Source organism: Podarcis liolepis (genome assembly GCF_965112155.1).
Source record: "Podarcis liolepis genome assembly, chromosome: 1".
Taxonomy (NCBI): domain Eukaryota; kingdom Metazoa; phylum Chordata; class Lepidosauria; order Squamata; family Lacertidae; genus Podarcis; species Podarcis liolepis.
Genome location: NC_139554.1, coordinates 67,672,217 through 67,688,826, shown reverse-complemented (window position 1 = coordinate 67,688,826; position 16,610 = coordinate 67,672,217). Strand labels below are relative to the sequence as shown.

General features: G+C 42.4%; 1 protein-coding gene across 5 annotated transcripts in view; it reads right to left on the bottom strand.

Moving 5' to 3' along the window:
* The window catches only part of DKK3 (dickkopf WNT signaling pathway inhibitor 3), a 28,328-nt gene extending 12,098 nt beyond the window's left edge, over window positions 1-16,230 (bottom strand). Inside the window, exons 1-4 of one of the 5 annotated variants that reach the window (XM_083478612.1) lie at window positions 15,908-16,230; window positions 14,498-14,725; window positions 4,654-4,788; window positions 3,812-3,895 (exon numbers count right to left, since the gene is read on the bottom strand). In XM_083478612.1, coding sequence (XP_083334738.1) covers window positions 3,812-3,895; window positions 4,654-4,788; window positions 14,498-14,701 — 423 coding nt within the window. In that variant the 5' untranslated portion in view covers window positions 14,702-14,725; window positions 15,908-16,230. Of the gene's footprint in view, window positions 1-3,811; window positions 3,896-4,653; window positions 4,789-14,497; window positions 14,726-15,074; window positions 15,341-15,635 lie in introns of those variants that run through there. The other 4 variants (XM_083478613.1, XM_083478614.1, XM_083478616.1 and 1 more) reach the window with 4 other exon arrangements.
* Window positions 16,231-16,610: the final 380 nt, after the last annotated feature.

The window sequence follows — 16,610 nt, the reverse complement described above, 5'->3', positions numbered from 1 at the left end:
ATCAGGGAGAGATGGGGAGAAGGCTGACCATAAGTCTATAATCTATCTACTGGGTAGACATAGTAAATGCACAACTGTGAAGACTGCACATTCTCTATCTGTAGTAACTGAAAAGAGGATAAAAATCTTGAGGGAAAATGTTCTGTCTTGTCAGGCAGATTCAAAATTGTAAGTTAATGTTTTTATTCATTCAGGTTTTACATAATTTTATTAAAGTTTGCATAAATTCAATTTCATTTTATAATTTCTTTAAAGTGGGTCTTTTTAAAAAAGGGTCATTCTGCACTATGCCAGAGAACTTCAGCACTTTCAGGCTTATCTATATTTAGTTTTACATATGTGGGTCAGAATTACCTTCTACTGACGTTACCTTGTGTCATGCAAGAAGGATTCATACAGAGCCACCTTACATAACTAATTTTTAATACGTTGTGACTTAAAGGTCTGGCCTACATTATCTTCTGTTGTTGCAAGCTGCATCAGAACTTTCCATGACTCACCACTGAGCTGTGCTTATGAAACACTCTTTCTAAAAAGCAAACTGTCTCTCAAGTAGTGTTGTGGAGCATTGTGGAAAACTGTGGGAGAATTTGTTCTCTCCTTTGGACATTAGAAGCACGTAGTGTTCCAGGGACAGATGAAGGCACTGCATATGCAAGATCTGTCAGACTGCATTCTTGGTATTCAAGAATATTTTGGGTCCAGGCTAACTGAAACATCAACTACCCAAGAAAACCTGGTTGTTTTCTACTGGTCTTGCAACTTCTATGGCAGGGATGGGAAATGCACGGCCCTCTGGATGTTGTTGCACTCCAAGTCCCATCCGTTCCAGCAACGCTGGGCAAAAGCCAGCGTTGATGTGAATTCAACATCTGGAGGGCCATAGGTTCACCTTTTTTCCACTGGAATGTTTCCAAGTGCAACAGAACTACCATGCAGATTTTTGTCATGAATTATTTTGACAGGACGAAGGAAAAGCTCAGATCCGCAGTGAATAAAATGTTGGTTTGGTGGCAGTATTCTTCTGGATTGCATTCCTGACAACAGCTAGCAGTGACTCAGCCTTCCAGCTCAAACACTCATTAGCAAAAGATGCTGAAAAAAACCCTTGAAAGTCTTAATCAGAAAAAGGGAACAAATAAGATTTTATCTAGCTGACATAAAAAGCTTAACTTTATCCAAGTGGTTCCAGTTTATATTAGTCATTCCTCTATGCTTCTTTCTCATGCACTCACTGGATTCAGCTGGACTGAGAGGATAACACACACACACACACACACACACACACACACACATACACACACACACACCCTAGTTTACCCCATCAGCATTTACTTATTGTGCATTCATGGACCTGATCCATGTGTGGTGTGGGAGCTTCTTATTTAGGGCAATGAGATTTGATAGAGTTCCCTCTTAAGTTCATTTATTGCACTGGGTCTACTCTGGGCTTGACTTAGTTGGCTATCACCTATATGCTTTAAAATTTCTACTGTGCTTTCATGGTTTGGTTTGGTTTGGTTTGGTTTGGTTCTGTTTTATATTGATTTGTTTTAGTTGATTATCAGTCCCCCTTGGAGTGAACTACTGCAGGCTAGGGCATTTTAACAAATTAACAAACCAAACAACCTATAACTCAATTTAGCGTGCCAGCATTCTTTTTGATGGGCTATAGCAGCTGCAGGTTGCAATATTGTTTACACCTGCTGATTTGATTTGGGATCAGCAATAAGCAGCAAATGATGAGTACGTGGAAACTGAAGTGTCATCTTCCCACATCCATCTCCATCACATCATGAATATACTGCATGAGCCAAGAGCTTCCAGCACTTCTGTATCATCCCACTCACCATACTCCCAGTTTATACCCATAAATTTTCAAAACCAAGTGACATTTTATACTTTCCCCACCCTTTAACACTGGACAGAGACAATGCTTCCAAAAGGCTGAAGACTCATAGGTAAGACTGCAGACACAGAGGCTATGGGGCTTTGCTTCTTAGTGCACCTCTTCTGGGGAATTTCTTCAAAAGCAATTCTAGTAACTTACATTCCCAAAGACAAGGCTTGCATACAATTAACTAGGGGGCTAATGTTTTATATTGTCCAGTATATGTTAGGACTTGAAGCAAGGAGCAGATGCCCAGCAACCTAGCTTTATACATTCAGATGCTTAGCATACAACAAGAGGGTTTTTCTCAGACTTCTGGTAAGTTTCTTCAACCCAATACAAATTGACTAAGGAATGACACGCACCACACATTTAAAGCACAGATTTAATTGTTTTGCCTGCTGGCTCTTTATTCTTTATTTATTTTAGAATTATCATATTTTAATATTCTTTTATTAGCTGCCTTGCACTTATGTAGGGTAATATGTTATTTAAATATTTTAAATAAAGTATATTTACTAGTAACACCAGTGTATAAGCCTGCACCGTCTTCAAGGCTGCATCATCACTTATTGCTATCAATTATCTTTTGAGGCTTTCCAATATTTGTTTCAGAATTCCTCTGATCAAAAAGAAAACAAACATGGACTATGATCCACAATTTCAAAGCAATAAAAGCTCCATAAAATTAAAAGCATACATTACTCCAGACTGAAAATCTGAGAAATTATTTTAAACTTTGTCAATATTAAATGTAGGTTTAAGAAAATACACAAGTGGCACCACAATGGATAGCCACAATTTATTCAGCTCCATCAGCTCACAGCTCAAGTTCATAAAACTCTTGGATGAAAGCCTAATATCCATCTTAGTGCCATCAATCGCAGCTGAAATCTGAGTAAGGTAGAGTTGGTCTGAGTATGTAAATGGCGCCTCTTCAACAACACAGCACCTTCCAAGAACTGGACTCTGGTGCCAGTACTGGCAAAAAGCCCAGTTCCTGTTCCAGGGACTAGGAATAGATATTTTCACTCGGGGGCCAGAAAGGACATCAGCTGAGCTGTCACCAAAATGGGAGTGTGAAATATGCTCTTTTGTGAGGGGAGTGCTAAAATAAGGCTTTGCTTCTATTATCTTTGTGTCCATGTTATTTAAAGTAACGTTTTAAAAGCTATATGGACTTCAAACGGATTTTCTTCTAAAAGCACGAGACTTGGGCAATTTTTTCAACCGCTGTATTTAATGTCAGCTAGAATTTTACCTACTAATAGCAAAGCAAGTCAGAGGAGGGAATAAGCCAAAAATCACAACAGAAGATTTGTCCTCCCCTGCATGATGCCATGGCTCAGGTATCGAGTGATCTAATGGTTTTAACTCTGGCCCAGCTAATGGGATGCACAGTGACAATTACCTTAGCAGAATGCAAGCACGGTACAACACAACCTTTGTGCAAACTGGGCAAGTCAGACTACAATGCATGCAGGATTTGCCAAAAGTTTGCATGCCATTCACACATGTTCCCGAGGCCCAACATTGTCCCCACGCCACATGGAAAGACATGGCAGAAACAAGCACCTGAACCTTGTCTCTAGCAGCACATTATTACTTCAGTTCTCTACATGAGGCACACAGCAGTCTATAAATATGAATCACTGAAACAAATGGACCATCCATCAACCCTAACAGTTTAGCCATTGGGCGCTATCCAACTAAACAGTTCCACTACTTTGGGCTCTGCACTGGAACTTCTTCTCCTCCACCCCACCCCCCATGCCTGCTCTAGAGGAGTGAGAGAACCACCAGATTTTTTTGTGGGGGCAGGGAGACAAGAGGAATGGAATCTGCCCATTATATACAGCGCTGGACATCTTTGGAAAGTTAGGAGTTTGTCTTCACTTTTCTAAAGCAGAAGTCACTTACATGATTCCTTTTGCTCTCTCCTTCTCGTATTGATGTAATAATAGTTTCAGAATAGCTAGTCGATCCAGTCTTGTTATCTGTGGCCTAATATTGCAAATAAACACAGTACATTAAATCAATATTTTAAATTCATTTCAGTTAAACAGAGATATGGGGTGTTTCTAATCCCCATGTATTAATCCCTATTTTTTAAAAAAATACCCATTATTTTGAACTATCATCAAGGAAATGATACAAATGAAAGATATGAGGGGCGCACATTTTTTAAAAAAGAAAGCATGGAAATTTACTCCTTACTATGTGTTCACCAAACATGCAACAGAAATGGAGGGCAGTGTTGCAGTCCAAGGCTGTAACCATTGTAGGAGCATCTCTAGACTACTTTCCACAGACCTCAAGGCGAGTCAAAAGGAGGCTACCAATGTAACTCTATGCACACTTACTTGGGAGTAAGCCCCACTGAACACAATCACACTTATTCCAAGTAGACTTGCATAGGATTATACTGTAATAATACATTTCTGCTCAGCTTGTCTACACCCAGCTCCTTCACACTACATATGCCTTTTTCAATGCCTTGACAATTTCCCTTCCATATATGTTGGCTCAGACCACTGAAGCTTTTATAGGCAATAAGCCAACACCTTGGCCTGGGCCCAGATATTGGAAATGGACAAAAGTTACTTTACTATATTGTTAGCACATGGGCAGCATGATTCTGCCAGCGGCTGTAAACTTTCAACCAGCCTTCCAGGGGCAGTACAGTGCAAAAGGTATTATTGAAATCCAATTGTTACCACGGCACAGACAATATAAATTACAGACAAAATGCAGCTCTTTACCTTATTAATTTCTTGGTGACTATGTATGGTTTTATTTCCAATTTTTGTATCTGTGTCCGATTCATTGTGGTAGTTGGCAGGTAGCTTCTCAAAGTCAACTTCTATCCTTTTAGAACCTTCTTCCTCTGCCTCCATCTAGCAAAATCATGATCAAAACAAGAAATAAATACTAGACAGCATCTAAAGCAATTATTAATTATAGGCACCACTCAAGAAATTATGTATATTATTGGAGACTCTACATTCTGCCTACATCAATGTGACCTGGCCCCGATCCCATAACTGTCCAGAAAACACAGTAACTCCCACTAAAAAAATAGCCTTCAAAGAGGGCAAGGACACAGTTATTTGCAAAAATAATATCCATGACAGACAGCCACAGACAATCAGCTCCAAGGACTGTGAGTGCTAACTTGAACAATCAATTAGCTTCAAGCACTGACAACTGACTCCCAAGAGTTACTCTGACCATTGACAGCAGCAGCCATGTCCAAACCCGGCCAGCAGCATCAATGCTCCCCACACTGCTGTAATTTCACTTGCCTTCAGAGCAAACAAAGTAGTCTTCTGGTCTTTGCATGCCCTGAAATGGACCTGAAATGCAGGGTTGGGGGTGAGGGATTTCTTTACTTATCTGATTGGCACACACTGTGGGTCTTAAGCTAGCTAGTCTCTGGGTCCGACAGGTTTGCATGCCCTGAAAGAGTTTTGCAACTAATCTCTGACTGTTCAAACATGGTGATTCATTCTGATGGCTGAAGCAGGCTGTCAAGTTTGCTGAATCTTCATTCTAGGAAAAGCTACACCTGTACATCTGCCTCCCTTGCAGCTTTAAAAGCACAAGAACCCTGTGTGGAGAAAATGTGCTAATCACAATCTAAACACTGGGAGCAAGTCCTACTGCATTCAGCAGGGCTAGATTCTAAGTAAACATGCACCGGACTAGACCTGGGTATTGCAAAATAATTTCCTTCCTAAAGACAATGTTTGCTGCCTTTTCCATAGGAACGATGTATTATTCCTGCATGTAATGACTAATTATATTGTGATGATTAACAAAACCCTATGCATTCTACTCTGAGGTAAGTCCTGTGGGGCTTACTTTCATGTCAGCATGCACAGGACTGCAGCCTTGCAGGACTTCAACTACCAATAGCTCTGCTTCTTGTTATCCCTGACTCTGACTCTGCATATGGTTGTCTGCTTTGTCCTCCACACCACCAGCCACCACTGGCTAATACTACAGGTGGGCGGCTCACAGCATATATCAAAACATACAAAAACATCAAACATTAAACATGTCCTGATACAGGGATGCCTTCAGATGTCTTCTAAAAGTCAGATAGTTGTTTATTTCCTTGACACTTGAAGGGAGGGTGTTCCACAGGGCGGGCACCACTACCGAGAAGGCCCTCTGCCTGGTTCCCTGTAATGTCACTTCTTGCAGTGAGGCAACCAACAGAAGACCCGAGGAGAAGGACCTCAGTGTCCGGGCAGAACGATGGAGGTGGAGATGCTCCTTCAGGTATACTGAACTGAGACCCTTTAGGGCTTTAAAGGTCAGCACCAACACTTGAATTGTGCTCACTGGGAGCCAGTGAAGATACTTTAGGACTGGTGTTATATGGTCCAGGCAGCCACTCCCATTCACCAGTCTAGCTGCTACATTCTGTATTAGTTTTAGTTTCCAGGTCACCTTCAAAGGTATTCCCACATAGAGCGCATTGCAGTGGTCCAAGTGGGAGATAACCAGAGCATGCACCACTTCGGCGAGACAGTCTGCAGGCAGGTAGGGTCTCAGCCAGCATACCAGGTGGAGCTGGTAGACAGCTGTCCTGGACACAGAATTGACCTGTGCCTCCATGGACAGCTGTGAGTCCAAAATGACTCCCAGGCTGCACACCTGGTCCTTCAGGGGCACAGTTACCCTATTCATGACCAGGGAGTTCCCCCCACCTGCATGCCCTCTGTCCCCCAAAAACAGTCTTGTCAGGATTCAAGCTCAATCTGTTAAACACCAACCATTCTCCAACCGCCTCCAGGCAGTTAAGCAACCGAATTGTGCCACCAATAGGAATCCTTTGCAGATTTAAACATAACCTACTGTGTAGCCTTTGGAATTAGAAAATTAAGCATGAATTATACATGGCTTTAGGAACATAACCCCTGCACAAGTTGAGGGCTTACTGTAAACGCAAAGTTATCTAGTCCCATTTGGGTATTTGATGTGTGCTAGAGTGTGTGGTATACAGATATAAAGTGTAACGTAATACTTCTCCTGTCCAGCCAAACCTAGAAATGCTGCAATTTATAAAAATGTTCATGTGACAATTTTTTTCCAGAGAAGGAAAAAGACAGACACACCCATTCATGGGAAAGAAAAGGAAAGAGACAAACAGAATTAGTTCACTGATAAGAGATTGTAAAGACTACTGCACTGAAAGTTCTCTTTTCCTTTGTTTGCTACTATTTCGTTTGACGGAGAAGTCAGTTTGCTGTGCTTTTGTTATCACTTGTTAAGGGAAGAGAGTAATCCACCCCTCCTCTTCAATTATTTGCCTATTCCTGTACTTCCCAAGATAGATGTTTGAACTGTCCTAACACATTAGAACTATGGAACTAAGAAACTATGTTATGTTTGCTTTGAGCAAACAGAAGGCAAACCTATAATCAGGCTAGAGCAGATGGCTAAATGCATTTTCAAGTCAACTTCACCACCCACCTATATTGCAATCTAGAACCAGCCCAGTCATTAGGCAGGGTGAGGCGCTGCCTCAGGTGGCAGAAGTACCCCAGGTGCCACTCCCATGGGTACCCTGCCTGTCCTGCTGCCTCCTCCAGTGGTGCATGTTTTTGGCAAATCTTGACCAAAATTGCACAGGATATCACCCCAGATCACTGCAATCTTGCCTGAAATTGGTGCTGATGGTGGTGGCACTTCACCACCAGCAGTGTATGCAACAGGGTGCAAGGTAGTGGCAGGAGCAGGTATGGTGGTGGCAGCATCAAGTGGCAAAACAGGAGATGCTATCCCTGTTGCAATCACAATCACTTCCAGGAGGCTCCACTAGGAGCTATTCAAAAACAGGAGTTGGGACTTGTGAACAAGCTTTTTATATCATTTCTGGTAGGAACCACAGGTATGATTAGAAGTGAGAGAAATTCAATATTCATTCCCACTTCATAAATAAACAGATTAGCCATGTCCTCTTATTTCGCTCTCAGTGTGCTCATGGTGATAGATTCAGACCAGTTTAAGCTATTGCAAGAGTCCAGAATTCAGGGCAAGGAGGTGTTCACATAACCAGGGATCAGGTCTTAACACAAACGGCATGCCAACCCATATGAGTTTATTGGCAGCACAGATTATTACTGAACAGATTAAGGATGGAATTCAACATACTATTAAGGAGACCATTCCATCAGTGCAACTGTTCCTGTTTGCCCAATGGAGTGACAGCCCTTCCCTTTCCACCATGTGCAGTTCTGGAGATTTTCAAGACCCTCCAGAGCAGTTTTGGGGGAGGAGGTACACAGGTGGAGAGGGGGGAAGCCCTGTTATGCTAGTGGGATTCCTTGCTCTGGCTTCAGCTAGCAGAATGGGCTAACTGGGTTGGCACTTATTTTCCAAATAAGAGTCAAGCTCTACTCATGAATAAACACTCCCATCTTCCCATGTGCATAAGTACACTGTTCAGTTCTTCAGCACAAAGGACACAGACTCTGTTCAGGGTTGCAGCAATTTTAACAATGTATGTCACATGTTCAACTTTAGGGAAAGCATGTGATGTGTTATAAATCAGAATTGTAGTGTTGGGTGGACATTGTTTATATTCCTTACCGACTCTCCTTTCCATTTACTACTATCACTTACATTCTTGTGTGCTGAAATATCCAAAACCAATCTACAGTGTTATGGAAAAAGGAAAAGTGTTCTTACTGTGTAAACCTAATACACTGAAGTATCATATGATGGAAATTCTGGCATATGCGTAATGATACTTAGCTGTTCCTACATTTCAGGAAACTCTTCCTAGAGGTCTGTTTTCCACTGAAATGGGAGTTCACACATTGTAAAGAAAAGTATTTAGCAGGGGCCTAATCACATCCAGAATATATTAAGTGCAGGCAACAAAATCATTTCTGTTTCATCTGCTGTATGACACATCTTTGAATTAAAGGTGTAGTTTGTCACACAGCAGAACACACATCTTTGACATAAGAACAATTTTTAGTGCTCTGTTCTACTAACAACCTACCTGACAGATCATTGCAAAGGGCTGTTAATATACCAGTTTCTGTAATGATTATTACATTTTTAGTCTTCCCATAAAATAAGTTCCCTGGTGACATAAGCAAAATAGGATTAAAACAATTGAAAAATGGAAACAAACACAAAAGGACAGAGCCAGCAGAGACTGCCATCCACAGTCAAATCACTTAAGAGTGCCAACAAAGCTTTGTAAGGAATACAAATGATGTAATCTACTCAGCATCCTATTCTAAAATAAGCTCCCAAACCCTCTGGACCAAGACAGTTACTTCCTAGTACTCTCTCTCAAGTACCCTCCTTTTGCTCCCTGTGCATGTCTTAAGCTTTAACACCTTGCACAAATTAGCTAACACAACACTCCAAGATACATTCAGCTATACAATGGACGGAAAGCCAGAATTAAGTTTGAATCAGATGCTCATTGTGATACAAAAGTCTTTTAATGAATCCACAGAAGCTACTGAAGACCTGTAGGTGTCTGGATTTAATAACAATTCAGATCTGGATGGACAAACTATAGCTTTAACCCAGACAAAATAGAAGCATTATTGGTCAGTAGAACAGAAGATCAAGAAACAAAGGCTCAGACTGTATTGCATGCGATTGCACTTCCCTTGAAGACTCAGAAACAGTCTGGGGGTCCTCCTGAATCCATCTCTAAGCCAAGTCCCAGTGGTAGCCAGGAATTCTTCTGCATAAATTGAAACTGGTGTACCAATTATGCCCATTCCTAGATTTGTCAGATCATCTTCTTACGTTTTACTACAAAATGCTAAATATGGGGCTCCCTTTGAAAACTGTTCAGAAACCTCAGCTATCGGAAGCATGTGACTGCCTTCACTGACTTCCAATGTGCTTAGGAGCACAATCCCTCTATAGCTTGGAATCAGATTACTTTAAAAGACCATATTCTCTCATATAAACCTGCCTGGAGTTTGTTATTTTCCGGAGTGGTCCTTCTCTCAGTCCCTCCAGTATTCGAGGCACGTATATATTATGTATTATGGCTGGTTTTGTTGTCAGTTGCCCTGTGTGGCATGTAAGCATCTGTATAGGATATAAATAAATTTGGCAGCAGAATGAGGAAAGGGCCTTCTCAATAACTGAACCCAAGCAGTGGGGCTTCCTCTATGGAGTCTCTCTTTGACTTTCTGTTATCAAGGCCTTTGGCCTGTGGGCTGACTTTATTTATGGCTTGCCTTAATATTTTAATGTAGCCTCGTTAGTGTCATTGATTCATTTTACTGATAATGGATTGGCACCCAACAACAAATTTTTATATTTTATTGTGGAGCAATTATTTTCAATATGGGTTTGTTTCATTACTCATTTTAAAGAAAGGCATTATTTACTCACAAACTGCAAACCTATTTTAAGGCTTTTATTTGGAAAGCTGAAGTCTCATTTCAAAGCAAACTGACACAGCTATCCAGTAACCAAAGTATGGGGTTACAACTTGCATGAACCAGCAATTCAGTAATTAAACTGAGATTGGGATTAAGTCCAAGGCCATATGTAATCAGACTATGTCTTTTGTGTGTGTAAATATGGTAGATTTTTCTTGGTTTTACAATTTCAAATTCAACAATTGTTTTCCATCAAAAAAAGAGAATAATACAAAATATACAACATGGAATATAAGAACTAAAACAAAAAGCATTTTTTCAGAAGTTCTCTTTAACCTCCTGACTTCCTTCCATTTCCTTTCCTGGTTCTCATACACACACACACACACACACACACAGAGAGAGAGAGAGAGAGAGAGAGAGAGAGAGACTATGTCAACAGGAAGTAAAGCAGCATAGAAACCTATAGCTTTTTCAAGAATGGACCCAGAAGTGTTACAAAGGCAGAACTTTAAAACCAAATATAGTAGTCAAATTTAAATTTAAATCAGTATAATTTAATCATCCCCATGTTAACAAGAGCCCTCTTAAATGTATGTGTTAGGAAAGAGATAAAAGTTTTTCCTTAGAGAAGGACCATTATTGTTCTCCCTTATCCTATGAAACATGAAAGAGTAGGAGGAGGACAATGATTTCCCAGATTCCTGCAGCAAAGGGAAAAGCTGTAACCAGTGCTTCAGTTGTCAACACATTTCTGGAAGGCATGCCCACTGATTACATTGTCATTTAGGTAGTTCAAAGTGCTGGAGGGTGCCAATAACAGAAAACAAGGCAACACTGATATCTCACCAGTGTCAGTGAAAAATGTTTTAAGAGAGCTAGAAGCAGAAGGTAGAGGCAGTTTATAGGTACCATGACCTTTACAAAATTAAGTGCCAAGGGTCAACCTTGCCTGGACATAATTTCTTTTGATAAGGAAGATTTTTGCCTAATCCCAGATGCAGAACTATGAGCTGTTCCCATCTACCCAGAGAGAGAAGGAACCTGAATAGAGTCAAAAAAGCATTCATCATTTCACATATCCCAAACCTGAATTTGACACAGATTCTAGGCCAAACCTGGGCTCAAATAAGCAATGGATGTATAAGGAAGGAAGGAAGAAAGAAAGAAAATTGGGGGTGTGGTGTTTACCTTCCAATCTAGAGTTTTCAGAGGAGGAAATGCAACCATGCAAGAGTAAGCTATTAAAATTCAGGATGAAGAAAAGTGCAACCATATTCATTTCAGTCTCTCAGGAAAACAAATTTGAAACAGCTGGATTACTCTCAACTATACAAACAGAAACCTTGTTCTCTCCCTCCTGCTGCTCCATTAAAACCACTGAAATTTAACTACTGGAGCCCCACAAGACAGAAACCATTAGCTTTTTCACAAAGAAGTTGCAAACATATCTTAAAAACAACAACAACTGCTGGCCAAGAAAATAAAATCTTCAAGTTCAGACAGTAAGACTTTCACCCTCTTTTCTGTCCCCTCCTCAAACACAAGCTACTTTTAAGATTTATGTTCCTCAGCACCCACCCTCACTTCTTTGGATTGTTGCCAGTGTTAAAGGTGAAGAAAAATACATCATGCATACACAACCCTGTTAAAAAGCTTTTACTGTAACTCTTGAGAAACTGACATTTTCAAATGCAACTTTGGATACTTGTTTCCTCTGAACAAGCTTTTATTGTTAGAAGCCAAGTTATAAACAATTGAACTGATGGGTAGGCATGCAGTTTGTAGTAAATAAAAAATGCTGTGAAGCAGCAGGATAAAGGGAGGAGAGCAAGCTAAATCTGGAGAAACAGACATTATGATAATCTCTCAACAGAATAATTATTTCTGTGCAACAGTGTACAGGATGGGGAAAGGTTCCCAAACCAGGAATCATAAACAGTGGACAATTAGCAGGGACATAAAGCAAGTATTCAATAACATCCTTTCCAGCCAATTTCCCGTACAACAAATGCACAGATTTAATACATTTGTTGGGGGAAGATGCAGAAAACACAAAATCAAGCAATGCCTTCTTTCATTTAGAGAAGTGTTTCTGTTGCAGGGTTACTACATCCAACCAGCACTAGCACTCATTTTGCCACTGGAAAAGTATGCTTTCCTGTTCCTTAGCTTATACCATAAATTGCATGTGAAATATTCCAGGGTTGTAAAGTTAGGACTCTCACTGCAAAAAGGTAAGGTTTCTGGAGCAATAATATGGAGGTGGGTCATATCATACTCAAGACTAGATAGGTTTCAAGCAGCCATTTCTATGTTTCCCTTCAGGTCATGTATAAGTTCATTTGAGTTTGCAGCTAAGCTCCATTCATTCCTAAAGTCTTAAAAGAATACTCAACCAATTATTTATTTTTTAAGAAATGTAATCTAAGCATACAAACTAATATCTCCACCCTGAATCTAAACGAGGTTCAGATGAGCTTGCTGGGTTATTATAAAACTTAGGCAAGCATTTAAAATACTTGTAAACACATAAGCAACTTTGAGGGTCTACTGGAAGGCACACATATGGGGAGGGTTTCCTATGCTCAACAAGGCTTACTCACTAGTAACTATACTCAGGACTGTAGCTATCTCTTTCCACCCAAAAATCTTTGTTTCCTGTAGGACATAACTATCAGTTTAGAAAAGCGCTGAGCAAATTTCATCCCTTGTATTAAGATAATTCTCCCCCGCCCATGGGATGATAATGGGATATAGTACTACTATTGCCAATGTAACCTGTTCATATGGATCTTCCATATCACATTCAATTGTTCCTTCTCGTCTTTTATGCCACTCAGGAAATCTATGGCCATTTCCTGCTGTAACAGTATGTAATGACGATGGTGGAAGATGCCCCTGGGTCCGGAAGATAACAAAACCATATTCTAGATATATATATATTGGCAGAAGAAGGCATACTTAGCAGTATCCAGAACTGGAAGGTAAATGTAAAAATGCAAGTGAAATGTAACAGTGGTGTGTAATAAGCCTGCCAGCATTGCTTCAAAAGCAGATCAGCCATCCACATTTGCTGATTTTATCCATCATGAAATTAGCAGGGGCAGGAGCCGCATATCGGGCTGTGTAGTAGTAAGCACCCCAGACAACTAACTGCAACAAATCCCTCACATTATCAAAAATGTTTACTGAGGCTAGGGAACAAGGTCAAACTACACCCCCACCCTAGCATTATTGGCCAGAAGAAACATATGCAACTTCAGAGAAAGAAAAGAGGAACGGGAACAGCAGCTAATGTACTCTCCTTTGTGCAAAGTGAAAGTGGAGATTTGTAGATGACAGGAATGGATGCCTAAAGCCTGCTTCTTCCAAGCTCTGCACCTGGATTCATGTGAACAATGAATAACTTATTTGTACGGTATCTGCACTTCTCATGGTGTGTGCATTTTAGAATTGTGATTAAGTGCCCTGTTCTCTCACATTCTTTCCCCCACCCTCTCTTTTGGCTCTGGCATCTACTACTTCTGTTGAAAAGTGTTACACTAGGAGACCCAGTTACTGTAAGATTCTTTGAAGCTATGCTGTCTGCAGATATTTTTAATGTCCTTCAGCAAGAACTCCTCCATTACTCACAGATGCCTAGAACAGAGAGGATGAAAGTGAACTGTTGATGCAGCAATACTCAGTGGCGTAGCGTGGGTTGTCAGCACCCGGGGGAAGGGAAGTAATTTGCACCCCCTAACCCGTGGAGTCAGGTAGGGGCAGAGAGCTGCGAGTGCGAGCGCGCCCCCCCAGATGTTGCGCCCAGTGCGGCCGCCCCCCCTGCACCCACCACGCTACGCCACTGGCAATACTGAAAGGTGGACCTAGCTCTAAGCCTGTTTCCATATCCCCAATGGTTTGCATGCTCATTATCCAGACAAGTAGCTCAGGAAGCATTATCTAAATGCATAGCCTGAACAGATTGGTCCAATTCCTGACAAACAAGCAAAAATCCACCAATCCACCATTTAGGGAACTCTGAACACAGTTTCCCCCATGTTTTGCCACACTCTCATTGTCCTGATCAACCCAACTGTGGGTTTTCAAGCAAATATTTCAAATAAACTAGTTCTGTTTTGTATGTTAAAAAAAAAGAAGTCACTCTGCTTAGTATTAAGGTTAACCTTCTGCCCATTTCGCATCCACAGCTGTACCAATCGATCTGGACAGCAAGTCTCACCTCTTGGACTGCATTCCTCAACTTGTACTGTGTGTCCTCCATCAGCTCTTCTACCTCTCGGAACATTTCATTCAGACTAGCTTCATCCTTGGGAAAGTTTAGTAGTACTTCTTCAGGCTGCTCATCTCCATCTGAAGCAGGAGCTGCGTGGGCCACCCCAAAAAGGACAGCCAGCAACAGGAGCTTTGAGCCAAGCAGGAACATCCTCAGAAATGTCTCACCAACTCCCTGGAAATAAATGCCAAAAAGAAGAAGAAGAAGAAAAAGGAACTGAACCCATTTTCATGACACAGGGAACACACACACCTTTCTTCCTAATCCTTTAGTGGTGTGCAAACCACACAATGAAAACACATTTTTCTGCAAAGAATTCTGCGCACTGTAATTTAAGGGATACTGGGAAAATTTGCCAAGCGGTAAACTACAGTGCCCAGAATTCCTTGAGAGGAAAATGCGCTTTATAGGTATAGCAGGTAGGATCCAACCAAGCATATTGAATCCTCATTGAATAGTAAATGGCTTTGGGATGCCTCATGGAAAGAGTTTCATAATGATAAGTTGTTCCCGGGGTTCTCACCTTAAAGTTTTCCCCCACCCCAAAACATTCCTGCCAACTTTGCAATTCTCCCAGGTTTGCTGGTGCTTCCCTCTTACGTGCAGGGGCTGCTGTTTTGACTGCAGAAGGAAGAGCACTTATCCCTGAACTTCAGGAACGGATATGCAGTAGAAGACAATGCATATCGCTGGGCATAAGTTTTCATAGACCACATACACCCCAGACCACAATAACGCGTGAAGCATTTACCAGCACCACCCCTCCTCCTCCCATCCCACCTCTTCGTTGTTTCAAGGGAAGGGTGTTTGGACAGCCGTCTTAAGGAGGCAGCTTTAAAGAGCGAGGACTCCGTGCTCTTGTTTTATTAAAAAAATTATTTATTTGGTTTTTCAAATTATAATTTCAATTAGGACGCCCGTGCTCTGAACTCAGGCGAGGGACGCCTGCAGCAACGCCCGCGCAACTGAGAAGCCCTCAGAAACACACGTTGCAGCAGCGCGACATCCTCAGACAACAGAAAGAACCCAGGTGCTCCTTATCCTGCAGGAAGAGCCCACCGGGAAGAAGCGGAGGAACACGAACCCCCTTCAAGTTTCTGCAGGACAGCTCTCCCTTCACACGTTGCGGGGTGGAGACGGAGGAGAACAACGACCTGCCTGCACGAGGGCCGTTTCCCCAGCAGCCAGCCCAGCCCAAACCTTGGACGACGACGGCGAGGAGCCCACTCCTGCCCCTCTGTCCTTCCCGCTCCTGGGCGCGCGGACTCCACTCCCGCCGAGCCCACGTCAGCGCGCGCCCAGGGCGGCCGCCTCAGCCCCGACCCCCCCCCCCGCGCGCCGCCTCCTCCTCAATACCTGCTTCTTGCAGAGCCACAAGCTCTGAGGTAACCGCTCTCTCCCGCCTTCGCGTAACTCCAGGCCAGCGCGCACGGACCGCGGGGCGCCACAGCCGGCCTCTCTTCAGCGGGCTGCCCTGCTTGGGTGAAGGATGCTTTCCCCCACCTCCGGAGTTGGCTACTCCCGCCCGACTGCTGAGGAAGGAGACGCCAGAATCCTCCCTTCGCCCCAACAGAAGCAGGCGGCTGTGGTTCTGGCTGCTGAGCAACGTTCACCGCTATTGGCTGCAGGCGAGGAAACCCAAACAGGCGCCAACAGGCAACCACAGATGAGATGAATGAAGTGGGAGGAGCCAAGGGACTGGGGTCCGGAGGGGGGCGGGAGGACTCGGAGCTGCCCAGCTGCCACATTGATTAGTTGGTTGGGGCTGCCCAGCCACGGGTGAAACCTGAAAGAGGAGGGGGCACATTGTCACTCCCCCTTCCACACAAAAAGGGGGTCCCCCGCGGGCTGGATGAAGAGGCCAGGTCAGCACGTGTCATCTGTGTGCCACAAGAAGGATCTCTTCTAACCTGCTGATATTTTCTTGGAAGAAAGTTCCTTTGGCTTTCTTTTTCTTGCTTGCTTTCTTTCTTTCAAAATATTTTTTGTTAAAAGATTTTCTTAGGTTACAAAAGTATGTGCATTGTCTCTTTTTTCCAGGTCGTGAGTGCAAGAAAAA